This window comes from Dendrobates tinctorius, unplaced genomic scaffold (genome assembly GCF_039654945.1).
Source record: "Dendrobates tinctorius isolate UK_male_01 unplaced genomic scaffold, ASM3965494v1 ptg000181l, whole genome shotgun sequence".
In the NCBI taxonomy this organism is placed as follows: Eukaryota; Metazoa; Chordata; class Amphibia; order Anura; family Dendrobatidae; genus Dendrobates; species Dendrobates tinctorius.
In genome coordinates this window covers 12,162,562-12,184,286 of record NW_027361848.1, presented here as the reverse complement: position 1 = coordinate 12,184,286, position 21,725 = coordinate 12,162,562, and the positions used below count along the sequence as shown (strand labels likewise).

The following is a 21,725-nucleotide window of genomic DNA, read 5'->3' as shown; positions in this document are numbered from 1 at the left end:
TCTATATTGGTTCTATGTGACAGGTTTAAAGTGAGGATTGATTCATATTGGTAATGTATATTCCATTTTGTCTGTCAAATCAGCGAAGGTAGGTACCCAGGGAGTCTTCCAGCAAAGTGCCAAGCATTGTCTGGCAGCAATAAGGATATGAGAAACACAGGTTCTTACATGAAAAGGAAGTTCGTCTATACCAATGTTAAGGCTTGCTAATTGGCCCGATAGGTTTATTCTAATACCCGTAAGAGAGTTAATGAGATCCTCCACCGATCCCCAAAATACCTGGACCTTAGGACAGAACTACCACATATTCCCAATATCCCCCAATAGTTGACACCCCTTCCAACGTGTGGAGGAAAATTGGGGAGACTAAGATGCAATCCTCAAAGGGCACATATACCAATCTACCTGAATCTTGTTAATTTGCTCCACGTGGTTAATACAGGAAGAGGACTTCAAAATCCATCTAGTCAACTCCCACTACTGTTCCAGTGAAGCATTAAATGAAAAGATCATTTCCCACTTTAGCATATAGCGATACTAATTGAATATTGATTGAATATCTGTATTGTGTGATAATAGCTTTTATATGTAAGAAAGACCTTTTGATTGGGGGGTTTGAGGCGCTTAAAAGTCTGCCCCAACCTGCAGAATTCCTAGGGAGTTCATCCACCATGAAAGACTGAGAAGTAAATAAGTGTCTAATTTGTAAGTATTGATAAAAACAAGTCTTATTGAGACAAAATTGTTCCTGCAGGGAACTGAAGGCTCTGAAACTGGAGGATTCAAACAAGAGATTCAGTTTAGAAATCCCCAACTCTTCCCATTCCTCCAGGCACAAGTCTGGGATATGCGCTTCAATAGCTCGGATAGAGATATCAGACAAAAGAAAATGTAGGTAGTTAGGGTTAATATTCCTTCATAGTTTTACTAGGGTAGACATCAAATTTAATGGTAAATTATAATCTACTTTCCCATGAAAAGTGATTCCAATAACCAACGTGTGGAACCCCTAGGAGTGTTTTGCAGTTCAATCTGCATCCATTTCTGCATCCAGTCTTCTCGCCACCTGCTCCCAATTGCGTCTAGTATGGAGGCTTTGTAGTAGTTTTGCTAAATTAGCGACCCCCATGCCTCCAAAATTATAATAGTGGTACATTACGTGCTATTCTGGGTTTCTTTTGAGCCAAATAAACTTACCCAGCAATGACTGTAATTTGCGAATTTCTCGGAAAGGAAGGCTGAGGGAATGCACCTAAAAACGTACACGATTTTGGGGAAAATGAGCATTTTCACCGCTTGAATTCTGGCCCACCAAGATAAAGAAAGAAGGGTCTGCCTATCGAAATAGGCTTGAACCCCTTCATGACGGGAGCTTTTTTCATTTTTTGCTCCCCTTATATCCAGAGCCATAACTTTTTTTTATTTTTCCGTCAATATGGCCATGTGAGGGCTTATTTTTTGTGGGACGAGTTGTACTTTTGAACGACATCATTGGTTTTAGCATGTCTTGTACTCGAAAACGGGAAAAAATTCCAAATGCGGTGAAATTGCAAAAAAAAGTGCAATCCCACACTTGTTTTTTGCTTGGCCTTTTTGCTAGGTTCAGTAGATGCTAAATCTAACCTACCATTATGATTCTCCAGGTCATTATGAGTTCATAGACAGCAAAAAAATACAATCCCATACTTGTTTTTTGCTTGACTTTTTTGATAGGTTTACTAAATGCTAAAACTGACCTATCATTTTGATTCTCCAGGTCATTACGAGTTCACAAACACCAAACATGCCTATGTTCTCTTTTATCTAAGGGGTGAAAAAAATTCCAAAGTTTGCTAAAAGAAAAAAAAGTGCAATTTTCCGAGACCCGTAGCGTCTCCATTTTTCATGATCTGGGATTGGGTGTGGGCTTATTTTTTGCTTGTCAAGCTGAATTTTTTAATCATACCATTTGGTACAAATACGTTCTTTTGATCGCCCGTTATTGCATTTTAATGCAATGTCGCGGCGACCAAAAAAAACATAATTCTGGCGTTTCAAATTTTTTTCTTGCTACGCCGTTTAACGATCTGGTTATTGATAGATCAGGCAACTCTGAACTCGGCGATACCAAATATGTGTGTGTTTGTTTTTTTTTTATTTTGATTGGGGCGAAAGGGGGGTGATTTGAACGTTTGGGGTTTTTTTTATTTTTTTTACAATTTTTAAACACTTTTTTTTTTTTTTTTACTTTTGGTTTGCTTCAATAGCCTCCATAGGAGGATAGAAGCATGCCACACTTGATGAGCTCTGCTGCATATAGGCGATGAGCAGATTACCCATATGTAGCAGATTTGCTGCATTGCTATGAGCGCCGACCACCGTGTGGTGCTCATAGCAATGTGCTTGCAATAGCCATAGAGGTCTCAATGAGACCTCTGGTTGTCAAGGCAACGCGTCGCCGACCCCTGTTCACGTGACAGGGGTTGGTGATGTGCTCCCTTCCGGGCCGGAAGTGGTAGTGAAATGCCCACTGTCAGCGTTTGACAGCGGGATTTAGCTAGTTAATAGGCGCAAGCGGATCGCGATTCCGCTCACTCCTATTGCGGGCACATGTCAGCTGTTTATAACAGCTGACATGTCACGCCTTTGAGGTGGGCTCACCGCCGGAGCCACCTCAAAGCAGGGGAGTCTGACCGCTGACGTACTATCCCGTCAGCGGTCAGAAAGGGGTTAATTTCCTGCAACAACGACTTAACATTCGGTTGGTACTAGTTTTTTAGTATTGGTTAGTTTAATCCCCAAGTACACCATATTTTCTTGTTAACAATGAACGGAAATGTACGTTGAAGTTCAGATTGCAGGTCCTTTTCTATCCCCACTCCATATACCATCGATTTTGTGGCATTCAATTTAGAATACGACACCTTCGAGAAATCCAAGAGCGTTTCAATAATGGTCTTTAGAGAAGTCCTAACATTTTCACATGCGATATCAACGTCATCAGCATAAAGACCAACCTAAAGGGACACAGTCCCTATCTGAATTCCATGAATATTTGGATTGAATCTTATGGACGCTGCCAGGGGTTCCATCACCAGCGGAAATATTGGTGAAAGTGGGCACCCCTGAGGAGTCCCGTTCGATATGGAGAACCTCCAAGACTGGAAACCTGCCGCATTAACTGATGCAACCGGGTTTGAGTACAGGGAAAGAATTGCATCTTTAGTTGGACCTATGAAACCAAACTTGTTTAAAACCTCCACCAGGTAGCCCCAGTGATCCCTGTCAAACGTCTTTTCGGCATCAAGTGACAGGACAACACCAGGGCCGCCTCTCTTTTCCAATGTTTCCAGAGTATTGATGATGCGTCGGACTCCATCTTTGGCCTGCCGTCCTGGAACAAACCCGACCTGATCCGAGTCGACCAAGTCAGGCAGAACCAGCATCAGTCTTTAAGCAATAATTTTGGCGTATAGTTTTAAATCACAATTTCAAAGGGATACAGGGCAGAAGTTGCTAGGGGGAAGTGGGGCTCTTTCCTGGTTTAGGAAGGGTTGTAAGCTTCAAGTTTCTTGGGGCTTATGGATCCATTACTTTGCCAATTTATAAATGTTTTAAGTCAAAATTTGGATAGAATAGATGAGAACTGGTCAAAGTATAGATTGGACAAACCATTACGATCGGGAGCTGAGTTCTTTTTCGATGTTGAGACTGCTTCCTTGATCTCCTGTAGAGTAAAGGGTGCATTAAGAAGTTCAAGTGGGGATTGTGAAGTCTGCAGGAAGGTGTAATTTTTGAAGATAACTACAAATTCTCTCCATTGAAGGTTGAGGGACAGTCTGCATCCTCCCTTAAGTTATAAAGTTAACTATAACATTGCCTAAATTCATTATCAATCTCAATTGGGTGGAATGTCCTAGACCTGTCCTTTTTATCCAAAAAAATCTATCTTACTTCTGCACATCTTTTTAACCATTCTGGCGAGTAGTTTCCCCACCCTGTCCCCCCATGGCATAGTATTGTGATTTGGATTTCTTTAGAATTTTCTCATTAGTAAATAGTAGTAATCCCCTAATTTGTTGCCTAGGTTGAATTATTTCTTGATCCTTTTTACTTGAGGGGGTGTCTAATAGTAGAGAAAAGAAATTACGCTATTTCTTTTTTCCACTGACGCCACTTTTATGAAGATCCATCTAACAAAGGCTTTATGAGCTTCCCAAACTATCTCGTCAGATGTCGCCCCATTGTCATTGGTGGAGAAAAATTCCTGGAGTTGTGTTGTAACCAAATCTACTGTTTGTTTTTTAGAGAGTAAATATTAGTTGAGTCTTCATTTAAAAGATCTTGGCACTAATAAGGCATCAGCAATGTGTATAGAGATTAGGGCATGATCAGACCAGGGCGCAATACCAATAGTAGCAGATTTACACCTGAGAAGGAGGTTATCATCATGTATGTATCTATATATATGTGTGTGTGTGTGTATATATATATATATATATATATATATATATATATATATATATATATATATATATAATATAGAGAGAGAAGAAGAATTCAGTTAACCAGAGTATGCATAATATAACTAATAAGGGCGTCATTAAGAGCAATAAACTGTGGAGAAAAGCCCTGCAAACAAAAAGGTAAACGTAGTCTTTGACCATGAGAGGTCACCATGGTACATCTTCAGGTTTGTGTAGGGAAGGAGAGTAAGAAAATAGGAAGAAAAAAAAAGTACAAAAAGTAAAAACATTCAAAGGTTCAGTAATAGACTTAAACCTTCTATATTGGGGAAAATCGAAACAATGATCTGTCAATACAACAAGTGGAGCACAAAACCCCAGCTCCATATGACAAACAAGCAAAAAGAAAGGTGCAAGCACACATATGCCATTCAAGTGAGTGTGGGTAATAAAGTCTGGGTTCTGCTTCTTCTGGGGATGGTTGATATTTGAGGATCGCCGATGCTCCTGATCCTTCACAGGGGTAATTGCCCATGAGAGTAGCAATTTCTCTGCCTGGGGTGGGAATAAGCAGACGTGGGTGTCTTCTCCTCTGTGGATTATCAGCTTTACTGTGAAGCCCCATCTGTATCTTATACCCTCCTTCATTCAAGCCGAAGTGCATGGTTTGAATTCCCTTCTTTTGGCAAGTGTCCCGGCTGATAGGTCAGGGAAAACAGAGAGACGCTGGAACTCTTCTGGGATAGCAGGCCTTTTCCTTAGAGCTTGCATAAAGGCTTCTTTAGTGCCCGCAAAGTGTATTCTTGCCAAAACATCTCTTGGGAGACTGGGGTTTAAGGTTTTTGGTTTAGGCGCTCTGTAAATGCGATCAAGTATTAGTTCATGTGGCTCCAATTCTGGTAGCACCAGGAATTTATCAAAGAACTTATGCAGATCCCCGGTCTGAGATGGACTCTGGGATTCCCCAAATCTTAACATTGTTCCTACAGGACCTATCTTCTATATCACAGTTCTTATTCTGGACTACAATCATCTCTTCTTTTAGAGCTTCATGCTCATCAATCAGAGTGTTATGTGATTTAGTGAACTTAGCCATTTTGGATTCAAGGTGGTCTGTGCGTTCACCCAGAGATATTTCCCCTTTAAGATCTTCCACCGTCACCCTAAGGTTAGTCTGCAGAGATTTCATCAGAAAGGCCAGTAGAGACTCCATTGTTCTTTTAGTAAGCGGTATATCTGCAGATTCTGCCTTCCCAGCATCTCCCCCTCTCCCTTCAGATAGTACCTGCGAGCTTCTGTGTGAGGAGGCCCTGGGCGACGCCATCTTCTCTGCTCCTGCAGCATGCGGGTCACTGGGGAAGAAGTCCTTCATAGGTGAGGGCTGTTTCTGACCTCTGGATTGCCTGGGTTGTGGCATCTGAGGTGGGGAGTCTGGTGCAGGGGATTTCGGGCTGTTGGCTTGCCTGTGTGCCATTGTGTGAGCAGCTTTAGAGCTGGGAATCACAGAGCTCCAGGATTATGCTGCTTGTTTTTTCATGACATATTGTACTTCATGATAGTTCTAAACCTTCTTCGATATGACTGGCGTTTATTTGTGAAAAAAAACAAATTTGGTGAAAATTTGGAAAATTTAGCAATTTTCAAACTTTTATTTTTTATGCCCTTAAAACAGTTAGGTCACACAAAATAGTTAATAAATATCATTTCCCACATGTCTACTTTACATTAGTGTGAATAGAAAAAAAAACAGCTCTTGCCTCAGTGTAACTCGATTTGCACAAAAGCCCGCGATCCACGCCAACACACGGCGTTAGACACAGGGAGTGAAGAAGTTGATCCAGCTTCTGTTCCACAGTCCAAAGAGATGTGGCTTATAATCATGAAGTATTTATTTCCAGAATAGTTAAAAATTCAAAAATACAAAATATAGGAAACCAAATCCTCTGTGGTTGCGGACGGGGCAAAAAAAGTGAGGCCACCAGACATGTTTCAAATGCAAGTGAGTCCTTAAACTTGGTTTGAAATTTCTCGTGGGTACGCCAGTACCCCATATGTGAGGCACAGTGCAAAGTTCAGAAGGGAAGAAGTGCTATATTGGAGTTCACATTTTGTTGGAATGATTTGAAAATGCCATGTCACATTGGCAGAGCCCCTAAGGTGCCAAAAAAGTAAAAAAGAACTTAAGACTTCATTTTACAAACTACTCTCCCCAATGAATTAATCTAGGGGTGCAGTGAACTTACTGACATCATATGTACCTCACTTTTTTATACTATTCAGCGGTGAAGAAAGAATAATTAAATTGTTTTGTTTTAGCCCCAAGTTTTAATTTTTGTAAGGGCTAATAGAAAAAAATGAACCTTTTGTTTGTTGCAAAAATTTCTCTTGAGTGCGCCAATACCCTGCATGTAATCGGGAACTACTTTTCAGGCAGAGTGCAAAGCTCTGAAGGGAAGGAGCACCGTATTACGGTGCAGATTTTACTGTTATTGTTTGCAGGTAATGACCCACTGGGAGAGCCTCCTCATAAGTGACCCTATTTTACAAAATATACCTCTTGATGAATTCATCTAGGGGTGCAGTGATCATATTGACAATACTGATGTGTCACAGAATTTTATACCATTGGGCTGTGAAGAAAAAGTAATTACTTGTTTACCGCAAAAAAAAATGGTTTTAGCTCCAGATTTTACATTTTTACAAGAAGAAATGGGTACTAATGGCAACAAAATTTCTCCCACAATTTCTTCTGAATGTAGAAATACCCCATATGTGGCTGTACAGTACTGCTTAGCCAAACGGAGAGACTCGGGAAGTACTGAGCGCTATTTGCCTCCTGGAGCGCAGATTTTCCTAGAATAATTTGCAGACTCCATACACAGATCCACTAAGTGCTAGAAGAGCAGAATCATCCTTAAAGGTCCCCCTTTTGGAATTTATCTATGGGTGTAGTGACTATTTTGACTCCATGTTTGTTTTCCAGAAACAAGTAGATATGGAAGTTACTGAGTAAATTGGAAACTGCTTTTGTAGTGCCCAGTACGCTGTAGTGCCCAGCTCATGCTTCTGGAGACACGCACCTGTAAATTAGGCAGGCTGTCATCGCTAAAGAATTGCCAAACATGTGGACGCTAAATGTGGTTTAGGCACGCAGGGGCTCAGAAGTTAGGGGGCATTTGGATTTCTTTTGGGGTGCAAGGAGCCTTAGCGCTTTTCCATATCCTTTGTCCTACTAGTAATATGGGAGCCCCCTTTATTTCCATTGACAGATTACGGGCCTGAGTGGGGACTTGAGTAGAAGCTTTTATTGGGAGCACTTTACATAACATTTTGGATCACATTCCATCTAAATCGCCAAGTGTCGTGATTCAGATGAAACCCCCAGGGAACCAATTGCTATAATGCGGCAGCAGAGTTACTCTGGACTCTAGCCTCTGTTCAGCTTTTTCCTCCCTTTTCGCTTTTATGCCCACCTAAAAAGGCAGCGTCCACAGTGCTTCCATCTGCCTCATTATAGGAAATCTTCCATTGGGGATTCCGTCTGAATCACTTATTTCAGAGAATTACACGGAAACCTGGTGTGAGCGCTCAGCGTAGACCGCAGGATAAATGTGAGGCTCACCTTACCTTGATCTTTAAGAGGCAGAATAAGAAAAACCAACAAAAGGTGAAGAATTGTTTTTAATTTTTACGTCGTTCCTCGTGCTGTATAAGTGATTAGATGACTTTATTCTTCGGGTCGTTGCAATTACAGTGATACCAGATATATATCGGGTTTTTGTTTGGCAACTGTCACACACTGAAAGACTCTTTTTTATTGCAAAAACGCATCACCATATTTTAAGAGCAATAATTTTTCCATATCTTTTTCCTACAGTGTCAGGTGATGGCCTGTTTTTTGTGGGACGAGTTGATGTTTTTATTGGTATCATTTTCAGTCGCATAACGTTTTTTGATTGCATTCTATTCCGATTTTTGGGAGACAAAATCAACAAAAGCCATCAGTTCAGGAATTTTTGTTTTGGGGAGCGAAGGGGGCGGTTATGCCCTTCCGTGTGTGGTAAAATTTGATAAGGCAGCTTTATTCTTCGGGTCAGTACAATTACAACAATACCACATTTATGTTTTGATGTTTTTACACAGTGAAAACTATAGAAAAAAAAACTATTTTTGCATGCATCGCTGTATTCTGAGCGCAATACCTTTTTTATTTTTCCACTGATGGAGCTGTATGGCGGCTTTTTTTTTTTTGCAGGATGAGATGACATTTTCAGCTTTTTGATCACATTTTATTCCACTTTTTATTCAGCAACCTGATGAAAAAGCATGGTTTTTCCACTGTTTTTGTTCATTTTTTACGGTTCTCACTGAAGGGACAGTTTTATGGGGTGGATCATCACAGATGCAGCAATATCAAACGTCTACTTTTTTATTTTTCATAAAAAGAGAAACGTGTATGTGTGTGTGTATATATGTGTGTGTGTGTGTGTGTATATATATGTGTGTGTGTATATATATATATATATATATATATATATATATATATATATATGTGTATATATACTGTTTTTTTTAAATAATATTTTTACAATTTATTTTTTTTAATCTTTTTATGTTATCCCACTATGGGACTTTCACTTTCAGCAGCCTAATCACTGTTACAATCCAATGCAATGCATGAACATTACAATGGATTATAACTGTTCAGTGCTGCACTGACACAAGCCCCTCAGACCATGCTAAGTGCATGGTCTGAGGGGCTTGCGGGCACTGGAAGCCATGTGTCAGCTGTCAAAGTCGGCTGAAACCCAGCTTCTGTGTGAACAAAATCGTCTGGACGTTCCCAGTATGTTTAAGGTCAGTAAGTACCATCTGACCCTGACGTACTGAGTACATTTAAGGGGTTAATGGAAAAAAAATGGATTTTCACATTGCCTCAGACCAATGTTATACTATTCTGTGAATCACCTGAGGGTTAAAAATGTTCACTACACCCCTAGATGAATTCCTTAAGAGCTGTACTTTCCAAAATGGTGTCACTTGTGGAGGTTTCTGCTGTTTTGGCATGTCAGTGGCTCATCAAATGTGACATGGCATCCGTGACCTATTCCAACCAAAATTGAGCGGCACAATTCAATTGGCGCTGCTTCCCTTCTGAGCCCTGCTGGGTAACCAAACAGTAGTTTTCCACAATATATGGGCTATCAATGTACTCAGGAGAAATTGCACGAATTGTTTGGTCAATTTTCTCCAGTTACCCTTCTGAAAATTAAATTAAAAATTGGGGGCTATAGCAACATTTTTGTGAGAATTTTTTTTTATCCACGTTCACGGCTCAACGCTCTAAAATTTTGTAAAGCACCTGTGGGTCCCAAGTAGCTCACCACACCTCTAAATAAATTTCTTGAGGGGTTATAGTTTCCAAACTGGGGTAACTTGGGGGCAGGGGGAGGGTTCCACTGATCAGGCACATTAGAGTCTCTGGAAACGCAACATGGAGTCAGCTATCTATCCAGCTAATTTTGCACTCCAAAAGTTCAGTGGCACTTTTTCTTTTCTGAGCTCTGCCATGCATCCAAAGAGTAGTATGATGCCACATCTGGGTACCGCCGTACTCAGGAGGAATTGCACAGCAAGTTGTATGGTCCATTTTCTTCTGTTATCCTTGTATAAATTAATAATTTGAGGCTAAAGTAACTTTTTTCCCTTTTTTTTTTTCAAAATTAAACGTATTGTTCATTAATAATCATCGGCCTTGGTATTATCTATCTATAGATGTGTATATATAAGTAAAGATCTCTCTATCTATACATATATGTATAGATGGATAGATCTATAGATAAGAAAGCAAAAAGCAGCACCACTGTAGGGTGCAAAAAAAATCCTTCCAGGCATGTACCAAATCTCATAATATCCAAAAGAATGAAGGCAGCACTCCAATTGTAGATCTCAGATGTAGTTTAATGGCCCATGTCTATCGATAGATCTATAGATAAATAGATCTATCTATGGATGGATCTATGGATGGATCTGTCTGTGTGTGTAAACATTATTCTTCAATGGAGTATGCAAAATAAGAGGTTGGACAAAGAAATGACATCACAACTTTTTTTTTGTTAAATAATAGATCTTTATTTAGCTTACAAAAACGCATGAAAATCCGCATCAAATCCACACTGATTTTTTGCTGCGTTTTCTGCAAAGAGATGCAGATTCTGTGCAGAAAATTCCACAGGCAAATCTGCAACGTGTGCACATACCCTATGGGAAAAAGAAATCCAAACCTACAGGGCCCTTAAACCTAATACCTGGTTGGGCCACCCTTTGCAGCAGTGACTGCAATCAAACATTTACGATAACTGGCAGTGAGTCTTTTACAATGCATTGTTGTAATTCAGCCACATTGGAGGGTTTCCGAGCATGAACCGCCTTTTTAAGGTCATGTCCTAGCATCTCAAAAGGATTAAGGTCAGAACTTTTACTAGGCCACTCCAAAGTCTTAATTTAGTTTTTCTTAAGCCATTCATAGGTAGACTTGCTGGTGTGTTTTGGATCATTTTCCTGCTGCATAACCCAAGTGTGCTCCAGATTAAGGTCATGAACAGATGGTCGGACGTTCTCCTTCAGGATTTTTTTGTAGACAGCTAAATTCTTGATTCCATTTACCACAGCAAGTCTTCAAGGGCCTGAAGCAGCAAAATAGCTCCAGACCATCACAATTCCACCACCATATTTTACTGTTGGTATGATATTTATTCCTTTTCTGAAATGCTGTGTTACTTTTTTTTACGCCAGATGTAATGTGACATAAACCTTCCAAAAAGTTCAACTTACAGTCCACAGAGTATTCTCTCAAAAGATCATCAAGATGTTTTCTAGCAAAACTGAGTCGAGCCTTTATGTTCTTATTGCTCAACAGTGGTTTTCGTTTTGGAACTAAGCCATGCAGGCCATTTTTTCTAAGTCTCTTTCTTATGGTGCAGTCATGAACACTGACTTTAACTGAGGCAAGTGAGGCCTGCAATTCTTTGGATGGTTGTGGGTTCTTTTGTGACCTCTTGGATGAAGAGTTGTTGTTCTCTTGGCGTAATTTTAGACAACAGGTCACTCCTGGGAAGGTTCACCACTGTTCCATATTTTTGCCATTTGTTTATAATGGCTGTCTGGTTTGCTTGAGTCCCAAAGTTTATGAAATGGCATTATAACCTTTTCCAGACTGATAGATCTCAATTACTTTTTCTCATTTGTTCCATAATTTTTTTGGATCATGCATGAAGTTTAGCTTTTGAGGAACTTTTAGTGTTTTTTTCACTTTATCAGGCATGTGCTATTTAAGTAATTTCTTGATTGAGAACTGCCGTAATCAGGCCTGGGTGTGGCTAAGGAATTTGAACTCTGCTTCCCAAAAATGTGATGAACCACAGTTAATTTATGTTGTAAGGTGGTGGGGTGGATCAGTCACTATTTCACAATGGGTCCTTTAGGTTTAGATTTCTTTTTCCCTTAATGATAAAGAACTTCATTTAAAAGCTGTCTACTTGTGTTATCTATGTCTAATATTTAAATTTGTTTGGTGTTCTGAAACATTCAAGTGTGACAAACATGCAAAAGAATAGGAAATCAGGAAGGGGCAAACACTTTTTCACACAACTGTCTTAACTTTTTTTTATGAGATAACTCTGGCTTAAGAGCATAAAAATTAAAAGTTTGAAAATTGCTAAATTTTTATCAAAAGTCAGATATTTTCACAAATAAATACAAAAAATATCGGCCTTAATTTACTGCTATCATAAAGTACAATGTGTTACAAAACAAACAATCTCAATATCACTGGGCTATGTTGAAGCGTTCCAGAGTTGTTACTTTAAAGAAGTTGTCCACTCTTTGGATAACTTCTTCTCATACCCCACGCTTGGCCCCTATAAAATAAAACCGATTATACTCTCTTCCTGTGCTCTCTCGTGGCTCTGGTGCCCAATCTTGTATTTACCTTTAGTTTGGTATATTTAATCCCTTAACGACCGCTAATATGCCTTTTAACGGCAGCAGTTAAGGGACCTTATTCCTCAGCGCCACTTTTTAACTGCGCTGAGAAATTAGGGTATAGCGCCCCCCAGCGTCGGGAAAATTGGGTCGGCTTTTACCCTCCCCATCGATTTCCCATTTATTTCTCTCTCCTCTGATATGTTCAAGCATACTAGAGGAGATAAAAATTGGGTCCCACAAGCCCCCCCCTTCCCAGACCCTCCTGCTCCATCCCCCAGCCCTCCGCGTCGTCTTCCTAGAAGAAAATGGCGGGCACAGTGGAGATTTTTCCTATTGGTTCATTTTGATCACTGTGATAGATCCTATCACAGTGATCAAAATAAAAAAAATTGTAAATCAACCCCTTAGGTAAAAATAAAGTATTTTTTTTTTATTCTTTGCAGTTAGGGTTGTAACTAGGGGTTGGGGTTAGGGGTGTGTTGGGATTAGGGTAAGGGGTGTGTTGGGGTTAGGGATGTGTTTCCACTGTTCAAGTACATCAGGGGGTCTCCAAACGTGACATGGCGCCCGCCATTGATTCCAACCAATTTTGCGTTCAAAAAGTCAAACGGTTCTTCCGCCTTTCTGAGCCCTGCCATGCGCCCAAACAGTGTAGAGCAAATCATGGCACTACTGTGTAGGTGCACAAATAGGGTCCCAAACCAGAAATCTTTTATAATAAACTTGGCACTCAACGTAAATGTTCAAAAGATTTAATGTATTCCACAGTTTAGTACATCAATTTCACAAACATTTCGATCATATCTTGACCTTCTTCGGTGTACTAGATATAAATCAATACATTATCACAATCATGTGGAAGACAAAAATTATAAAAAAGGAAAAAAACTCAAATGACAGCCATTAACAAAAAAACAAATTGTAAGTACAGTGGGGCAAAAAAGTATTTAGTCAGTCAGCAATAGTGCAAGTTCCACCACTTAAAAAGATGAGAGGCGTCTGTAATTTACATCATAGGTAGACCTCAACTATGGGAGACAAACTGAGAAAAAAAAATCCAGAAAATCACATTGTCTGTTTTTTTTTTTCATTTTATTTGCATATTATGGTGGAAAATAAGTATTTGGTCAGAAACAAAATTTCATCTCAATACTTTGTGATATATCCTTTGTTGGCAATGACAGAGGTCAAACGTTTTCTGTAAGTCTTCACAAGGTTGCCACACACTGTTGTTGGTATGTTGGCCCATTCCTCCATGCAGATCTCCTCTAGAGCAGTGATGTTTTTGGCTTTTCGCTTGGCAACACGGACTTTCAACTCCCTCCAAAGGTTTTCTATAGGGTTGAGATCTGGAGACTGGCTAGGCCACTCCAGGACCTTGAAATGCTTCTTACGAAGCCACTCCTTCGTTGCCCTGGCGGTGTGCTTTGGATCATTGTCATGTTGAAAGACCCAGCCAAGTTTCATCTTCAATGCCCTTGCTGATGGAAGGAGGTTTGCACTCAAAATCTCACGATACATGGCCCCATTCATTCTTTCATGTACCCGGATCAGTTGTCCTGGCCCCTTTGCAGAGAAACAGCCCCAAAGCATGATGTTTCCACCACCATGCTTTACAGTAGGTATGGTGTTTGATGGATGCAACTCAGTATTCTTTTTCCTCCAAACACGACAAGTTGTGTTTCTACCAAACAGTTCCAGTTTGGTTTCATCAGACCATAGGACATTCTCCCAAAACTCCTCTGGATCATCCAAATGCTCTCTAGCAAACTTCAGACAGGCCCGGACATGTACAGGCTTAAGCAGTGGGACACGTCTGGCACTGCAGGATCTGAGTCCATGGTGGCGTAGTGTGTTACTTATGGTAGGCCTTGTTACATTGGTCCCAGCTCTCTGCAGTTCATTCACTAGGTCCCCCCGCGTGGTTCTGGGATTTTTGCTCACCGTTCTTGTGATCATTCTGACCCCACGGGGTGGGATTTTGCGTGGAGCACCAGATCGAGGGAGATTATCAGTGGTCTTGTATGTCTTCCATTTTCTAATTATTGCTCCCACAGTTGATTTCTTCACTCCAAGCTGGTTGGCTATTGCAGATTCAGTCTTCCCAGCCTGGTGCAGGGCTACAATTTTGTTTCTGGTGTCCTTTGACAGCTCTTTGGTCTTCACCATAGTGGAGTTTGGAGTCAGACTGTTTGAGGGTGTGCACAGGTGTCTTTTTATACTGATAACAAGTTTAAACAGGTGCCATTACTACAGGTAATGAGTGGAGGAAAGAGGAGACTCTTAAAGAAGTTGTTACAGGTCTGTGAGAGCCAGAAATCTTGATAGCTTGTTTCTGACCAAATACTTATTTTCCACCATAATATGCAAATAAAATGAAAAAAAAAACAGACAATGTGATTTTCTGGATTTTTTTTTCTCAGTTTGTCTCCCATAGTTGAGGTCTACCTATGATGTAAATTACAGACGCCTCTCATCTTTTTAAGTGGTGGAACTTGCACTATTGCTGACTGACTAAATACTTTTTTGCCCCACTGTATGTTCCTGAGAAGAGGACATGGGGAAAAAAAGGATCCACAACTAGTAGTATAGAAAGATCCTAATTGCAACAGTACCACCATGAGGTGGTATATAAGGTGAATAATATGGAGGACAAAAGGAGAGGGGCCTACTTGACTGCTCATGTGAGGACACTGGTATGTACGAGAAAAAACCTCAAGGTAAACTTTGCTGCCATATGGCATCTGTGTGGAAGATGTATGTCATGTGAGGTACGGTATATGGTATATTTGGATACAAGTGTCATTCCGAATAATATGCACAAACAAGAAGTATTCAGCTCACCCCTCTTCACTCCTGATCACACCTCCGACGCACGGAAACACCCTGACCCGGGTGTATAGTGCATGCACAACATAAAGAAGGATTTTTCCAGCGTCTCCAGGAGATAAAATAATAATTGCTTTATTGAGAATATAAAATCTTCATACCATCAGGTAAAAACGACATAAAGAGGCGTATGGAGGGGAGCAATTTCCTACGCGTTTCACCCTGAAAGGGCTTAATCATGGAATGCGTCATTCCGAATAATAACCCACCTAATGACACTTATTGATGAGGACAGCCAAAATATATGGTAGAGTTGAAACTGACTCTGTGTCCACCGGAAGTCTTGTGAATGGCCATACTGGGGAAAGAAGATATGACATGAGTGGCTTAAAGTATAATGTAAAACAGGAAGAGGGATGAAAAGTCCCTTACCAGTGGTGTCCAGTGGGGAGTGTGTTCTTGTAATGACAGTGGTTCGTCAGACAGTGTGGAGCACAGACCTGTTGTTGTTTAAATAAAGAGTGGGTGAGATTCAGCATGCCTGCTGTGGAACCGGAAGAGACATTCTGATGTGCTCCACCAGCAGGAAGTGACATACTGATGCTCTACAGCAGCAGGAAACTCCGTATTTGTGTAGCGCGTTCCATGCCCATGGTGATGTGAAAGTGTGCTTTCCATTGGCAGGAAGAGCACGGTTGCGATATGGTAATGTACTGTGTATGACTGTAACAGAGCTATGGGCAACCAATGTATGTATATACCTGGGGATGTTAAACGCCTGGAGAAAAATAATATACCTGAAGGGAAAGAGAATATGTAGCAGTCGAGTAGGGGGAAAGGAGGTCGGAGGGAAGGAGACCTGTAGCAGTAGATTGCCTGGCAAAATCAATATTATTGACTTGACTCTGTGAAAAGAATACTCAGTAACTGGCATAATGCAGTATCTATCAGACAACGGTCCGTGTGAAAAACCTGACATATCAACACCACTATTGAATACAGTGGGTATGCATGTGTGCGTATTTCCGATCCTTAAAAAAAACGGACTTGTAAAGGGGGCCTAAGGGGTTAAAAAAATAAGTTTTCTATGTAAACCCAAGGCCCCAGAGTATCCCATACTTTTCTACAATATCTGTAAGTAAATAAATATTCTTAAGCCTATGTTAACTTTGCTTTTCTACATTGTTGCTTACAGGAGTGACTATGAAGAGATGCCTCTACAAAATGGACAAGCCATTAGAGCCAATTATAAGGAGGAGTCTGATAGTGACTAGGAGGATGCTGTGGGAGAGTGCCTTTGAGAGCGGGAGCTGCCATTCACTACCAGGGACTATTTTGCCTTTACACCTCGGTTACCATGGAATGCTGCTGTTTTCACAGAGGGTTTTTTTTTTCGTTGTTAAAAAATGGATCTGTGCAGGATGGGATCCACGAAATTTCTGTGATGGACCACTCTCTCCTTTACCTGAAGCCCTCCATCTTCTAACAATTGCTTCATTTTATCACTGACCTTGTTTTCTTTTTTGTAATTGTTCCCTCCCCAATTTTTTTTTCATTGCTAAAGCTTTGCAACGCTTGAAATTTTTAAATGGAATCTGTCACAATGGAAAAACATCTTGGAAAAACCACTGTAATAACTATAGGTGAACAGAATGCAATTGTAAAAGTGTAGTTGTTATTTCGATACTATCTTGTGGTCCCTCACTGCCGGCTTGTGTGCTTAGTGCCTTCCCCGGAGTCCGGAGCTGGGTTCTATGAGGAGGGCCAGTGCACCAGGGCACAGTGAGAGAACACATCCAGAATCCTCATCTTTTTAGCATTCCTCTTAGGTGGGTGTTTGGGCTCTCCATGGTAATCGTTTCCCATGTATATTATGGTTCATCTTAACTTAGAATATTTTCTGACCTGTATTGTATTTCTATTTTGTCATGGATCCATGAAGGAAATACATCCTGTAGACTTCACTGCTTGGAAAGGAAAACCTCCTACAATGCCACCTTTTATGGCCAGTCAAAGCGGATGAGATTCAGACTACAGTCTGCCATAAAGTGGGCTGTGGTCTACTTGCAGTAAAGTTCTGCAGGATATTGAATTGGTCACATAATGAAGGAATTCTAATATAACAATATTTGGGAATTGGTATTCAGTGGGAATTTGACACCAGATTTTGCAACCTAGTCTTAAAGCATCATAATGTATAGACAAGATGTATATTCCAGTGATGTGTCACTTACTGAGCTGCTTGCTGTAGGTTTAGTAAAATCACTTATCAGCAGGAGATTATTAGTAGAGGACTAGTAAACTTGCTGCCATGTAGTCCTCCATGCTTGCGAGCTTTGTATAGCCCTACACCCACCACTAAATGGCATTTTTCTATATTTTCGGTGTATAGGCAGAAAGCTGCCAATCAGGGATGTGATCGGGAGTTATACCGAGCTCAGCATTCAGGGAACTGGTAAGTCTGCAGCAGATAACAGCGAGTTTATCAAAACAGTAGGAAGCGGCTGAATACGTGTTATTTTGCAGAAATGAAAAAAAGCTGGTGACAGATTCACACTAAGCAATGTGCTGGGGATGAAGTGGTAATACATGTATCTGCAGTAACTACAGTCATGGCCAAAAGTTTTGAGAATGACACATATTAATTTTTACAAAGTCTACTGCTTCATTTTTTCTAATGGCAATTTGCATATACTCCAGAATGTTATAAAGAGTGATCAGCTTAACAGCAATTACTTGCAAAGTCAATATTTGCCTAGAAAATGAACTTTATCCCCCAAAACACATTTCAACATCATTGCAGCCCTGCCTTAAAAGGACCAGCTAACATCGTTTCAGTGATTGCTCCATTAACACAGGTGTGCGTGTTGATGAGGACAGGGCTGGAGATCAATCTGTCACGATTAAGTAAGAATGACACCACTGGACACTTTAAAAGGAGGCTGGTGCTTGGCATCATTGTTTCTCTTCTGTTAACTATGGTTATCTCTAAAGAAACACGTGCAGTCATCATTGCACTGCACAAAAACGGCCTAACAGGGAAGAGTATCGCAGCTAGAAAGATTGCACCTCAGTCAACAATCTATCGCATCATCAAGAACTTCAAAGGCTCCAGGGCGCCCAAGAAAGACCAGCAAGCGCCAGGACCGTCTCTTAAAAGTGTTTCAGCTGCGGGATCGGGCTACCAGCAGTGCAGAGCTTGCTCAGGAATGGCAGCAGGCAGGTGTGAGTGCATCTGCACGCGCTGTGAGGCGGAGACTCTTGGAGCAAGGCCTGGTCTCAAGGAGGGCAGCAAAGAAGCCACTTCTCTCCAGGAAAAACATCATGGACAGACTGATATTCTGCAAGAGGTACAGGGAGTGGACTGCTGAGGACTGGGGTAAAGTCATTTTCTCTGATGAATCCCCTTTTCGATTGTTTGGGACATCTGGAAAACGGCTTATTCGGAGAAGACCAGGTGAGCGCTACCACCAGTCTTGTCTCATGCCAACTGTAAAGCATCCTGAAACCATTCATGTGTGGGGTTGCTTCTCAGCCAAGGGAATGGGCTCTCTCTCATTCGTGCCTAAAAACACAGCCATGAATAAAGAATGGTACCAGAATGTCCTCCAAGAGCAACTTCTCCCAACCGTCCAAGAGCAGTTTGGCGATCAACAATGCCTTTTTCAACATGATGGAGCACCTTGCCATAAAGCAAAGGTGATAACTAAATGGCTCAGGGAACAAAACATAGAGATTTTGGGACCATGGCCTGGAAACTCCCCAGATCTTAATCCCATTGAGAACTTGTGGTCAATCATCAAGAGACGGGTGGACAAACAAAAACCTTCAAATTCAGACAAAATAAAAGCATTGATTTTGCAAGAATGGACTGCTATCAGTCAGGATTTGATCCAGAAGTTGATTGAGAGCATGCCAGGGAAAATTGCTGAGGTCCTGAAGAAGAAAGGTCAACACTGTAAATATTGACTTGCTGCATTAACTCATTCTAACTGTCAATATAACCTTTTGCTACTCATAATATGATTGCAATTATATTTCTGTATGTGATAAAAACATCTGACAAACACACATAAAAACCAGAGGGCAGCAGATAATGTGAAAATATAATATTTGTGTCATTCTCAAAACTTTTGGCCATGACTGTACTATAACCATCAGGCATTTTACAGTGTAGGATTTACACGCCATGCTTGAGGCTGTCATAGAGATGGCAGCAATGTCCAACTTCCTGAACTTTGCCAGTAGGAAGATATAAATTCAGTAGAAAGAAGTCTTAGATTTTGTTCTACAGAGATGCAAAAACATCTGTTCTCCTAAGGCCTGTTTCACACTTCTGTTTGTCTCCATCAGTCAAAATCCGCCGTTATGCCAAAAAAAACGGATCTGCCATTTTTCTTGGCGGATCCGGTTTTTTTCCCCATAGACTTGCATTATCAGCGGATCTTGACGGATGGTCATCCGTTGTATCCGTTTTTTTGCGGATCCGCCAAAATTTTGGCGTTCGCTGACATGACTGGACGGACAATGAAACGTTTTTTTAGCTGGCCGGATCCGCATTTTTGCACATTTTCCCACAGCGCATGCGGAAGAATTGCCTTCCCCGGAAATTTAACCCTAAATCCTTGCTGAAATCTCTCTATCTCTCTCATCTTGCCCGCTCTCTTCTCGTGGCTCCCATATATTGCCCACGAGATGCCCGCTCTCCTCGCGGCTCCCGGATCATGCCCACGAGATGCCTGCTCTCTTCTCGCGGCTCATGCCTGCTCTCTTCTCGCGGCCCCGCTACTTCAGCGGTACTTTTTTTTCAGGCCTGCGGTTCCTTTAACATTCCTAGATCGGTGGATCCCGACAAACCAACGGTCCGGTAGCTCCCGTTGGTGTTTCGACGGACACGGATCCGGTCTGCGCCTTTTTGGTGGCTGGCAACTGACAGGAAAATGTAAGTGTGAAATAGGCCTAAGTTTACACTGTTGTGGATTGCTCTTTTTTTAATTTGACTTGTAAATAAAATTTCATTAAATATCATTGTATATTTGATACTGGGCAAATGACGAAGGTGAACGTCATTCACATTGTCATTTCCTGATTTTACAAAGGTTGCTCAACATTCTGTTTCTGGGAATACTGTATGTACTTTGGCAAGAGACGCCGCTGCAATCTTCTGAACTCAACGCTATGGATTAGCAACAAATCCTTTTTGTAATTATATTAAGGTGTTCATGTTCTTTTTAATTATTATTAAAATTGATGATTCTTATTTCCAATTGTTTAACACAGTATATAGTGGGATGTTTTCCTTGGGTTGTTCCTTTCCATTTACAGATGAAAATAAGACCAATTCTTCTATATCTTTAATATAAAATCTATTTTTTATTAGGAGTATTCAATATTGTTTATGATTTTACACCTTTCAGGGTCCACAATGAGAATCTGTGATTGTGGAGTGAACTCGGCAGTGGAGCCTGCTCCACACAGGGTAGATGACGACTGTATTTCATAGCTGGCATGTGCTGGCAATCTCTGATAGCAGCATGTAATTGTCGTGGTTTCCTCCGCACATGCCCCCATGCTTATTGTGTAATCTTTTCTGTGGTTGGATGTCATACAAGACTGACTTATTTACTACATACTGCAATTCTATCACACAATCACAGATTCAACTTCCCTCTGGGTGCTTTCACATTGTTTGTGTCCCAGTCAGGGCATGCGTCCAAAATCCACAGCAAAAGTGGATTTGTTCATATGCGCCAATAGGGGCCAATAGACTGCAATGGTGACAGCAGAACACTTTTTTTGGGAGTGTATGCTTACAGGAGGCGGACACTCAAACACAGTCAACTACAGCAGGCGTGTACTCCTGAAAAAAGTGAACAGCAGTGCTCATGTTCGCGCTGCGTCACCATTTCAGTCTATTGGCCCCGACTGCACATGCGCCCAGACCCCGTTTTATGGAGAATTTTTGACATATGCACTGATGGGGACACGGAATGCAAAGAGAAAACAGCCTTAGGGGACTGCCAAAGTAAAAAAGTATTTAAAAAAAAAAAAAAACAATATTAACCCCTTTGCCTCAAGCCTGTTTTCACCTTTCTGACCAGGCCAGTCTTATAATTCTGACCACTGTCACTTTATGAGGTCATAACTCTAGAACGCTTGAACGGATCCCACTGATTCTGAGACTGTTTTCTTGTGACATATTGTACTCTGATAGTGGTAAAATTTCTTTGATATGACTTGCGTTTATTTGTGAAGAAAATGGAAAAAAAAAATTTGCAAAACCATCTTTTTTAGTGACCACCTCACATTCGAAGTGCCTTTAAGGGACCTATATGACATAATAACCAAAAATGACCCATACTAAAAACTGCACCCGTCAAGTTACTCAAAACCACATACAAGGAGTTTATTAACCCTTGAGGTGATTAACTCAAATTTTTGGAATGTGGAAGGAAAAACTAAACA

At 40.9% G+C, this 21,725-nt stretch overlaps 1 protein-coding gene across 7 annotated transcripts in view; it reads left to right on the top strand.

Annotated features, from left to right (window-relative positions):
- The window catches only part of TMEM181 (transmembrane protein 181), a 527,451-nt gene extending 506,931 nt beyond the window's left edge, over positions 1-20,520 (top strand). For all 7 annotated transcript variants that reach the window (XM_073551884.1, XM_073551880.1, XM_073551883.1 and 4 more), the window contains one exon: positions 16,456-20,520. In XM_073551884.1, coding sequence (XP_073407985.1) covers positions 16,456-16,534 — 79 coding nt within the window. In that variant the 3' untranslated portion in view covers positions 16,535-20,520. The remainder of the gene's footprint in view (positions 1-16,455) is intronic.
- Positions 20,521-21,725: the final 1,205 nt, after the last annotated feature.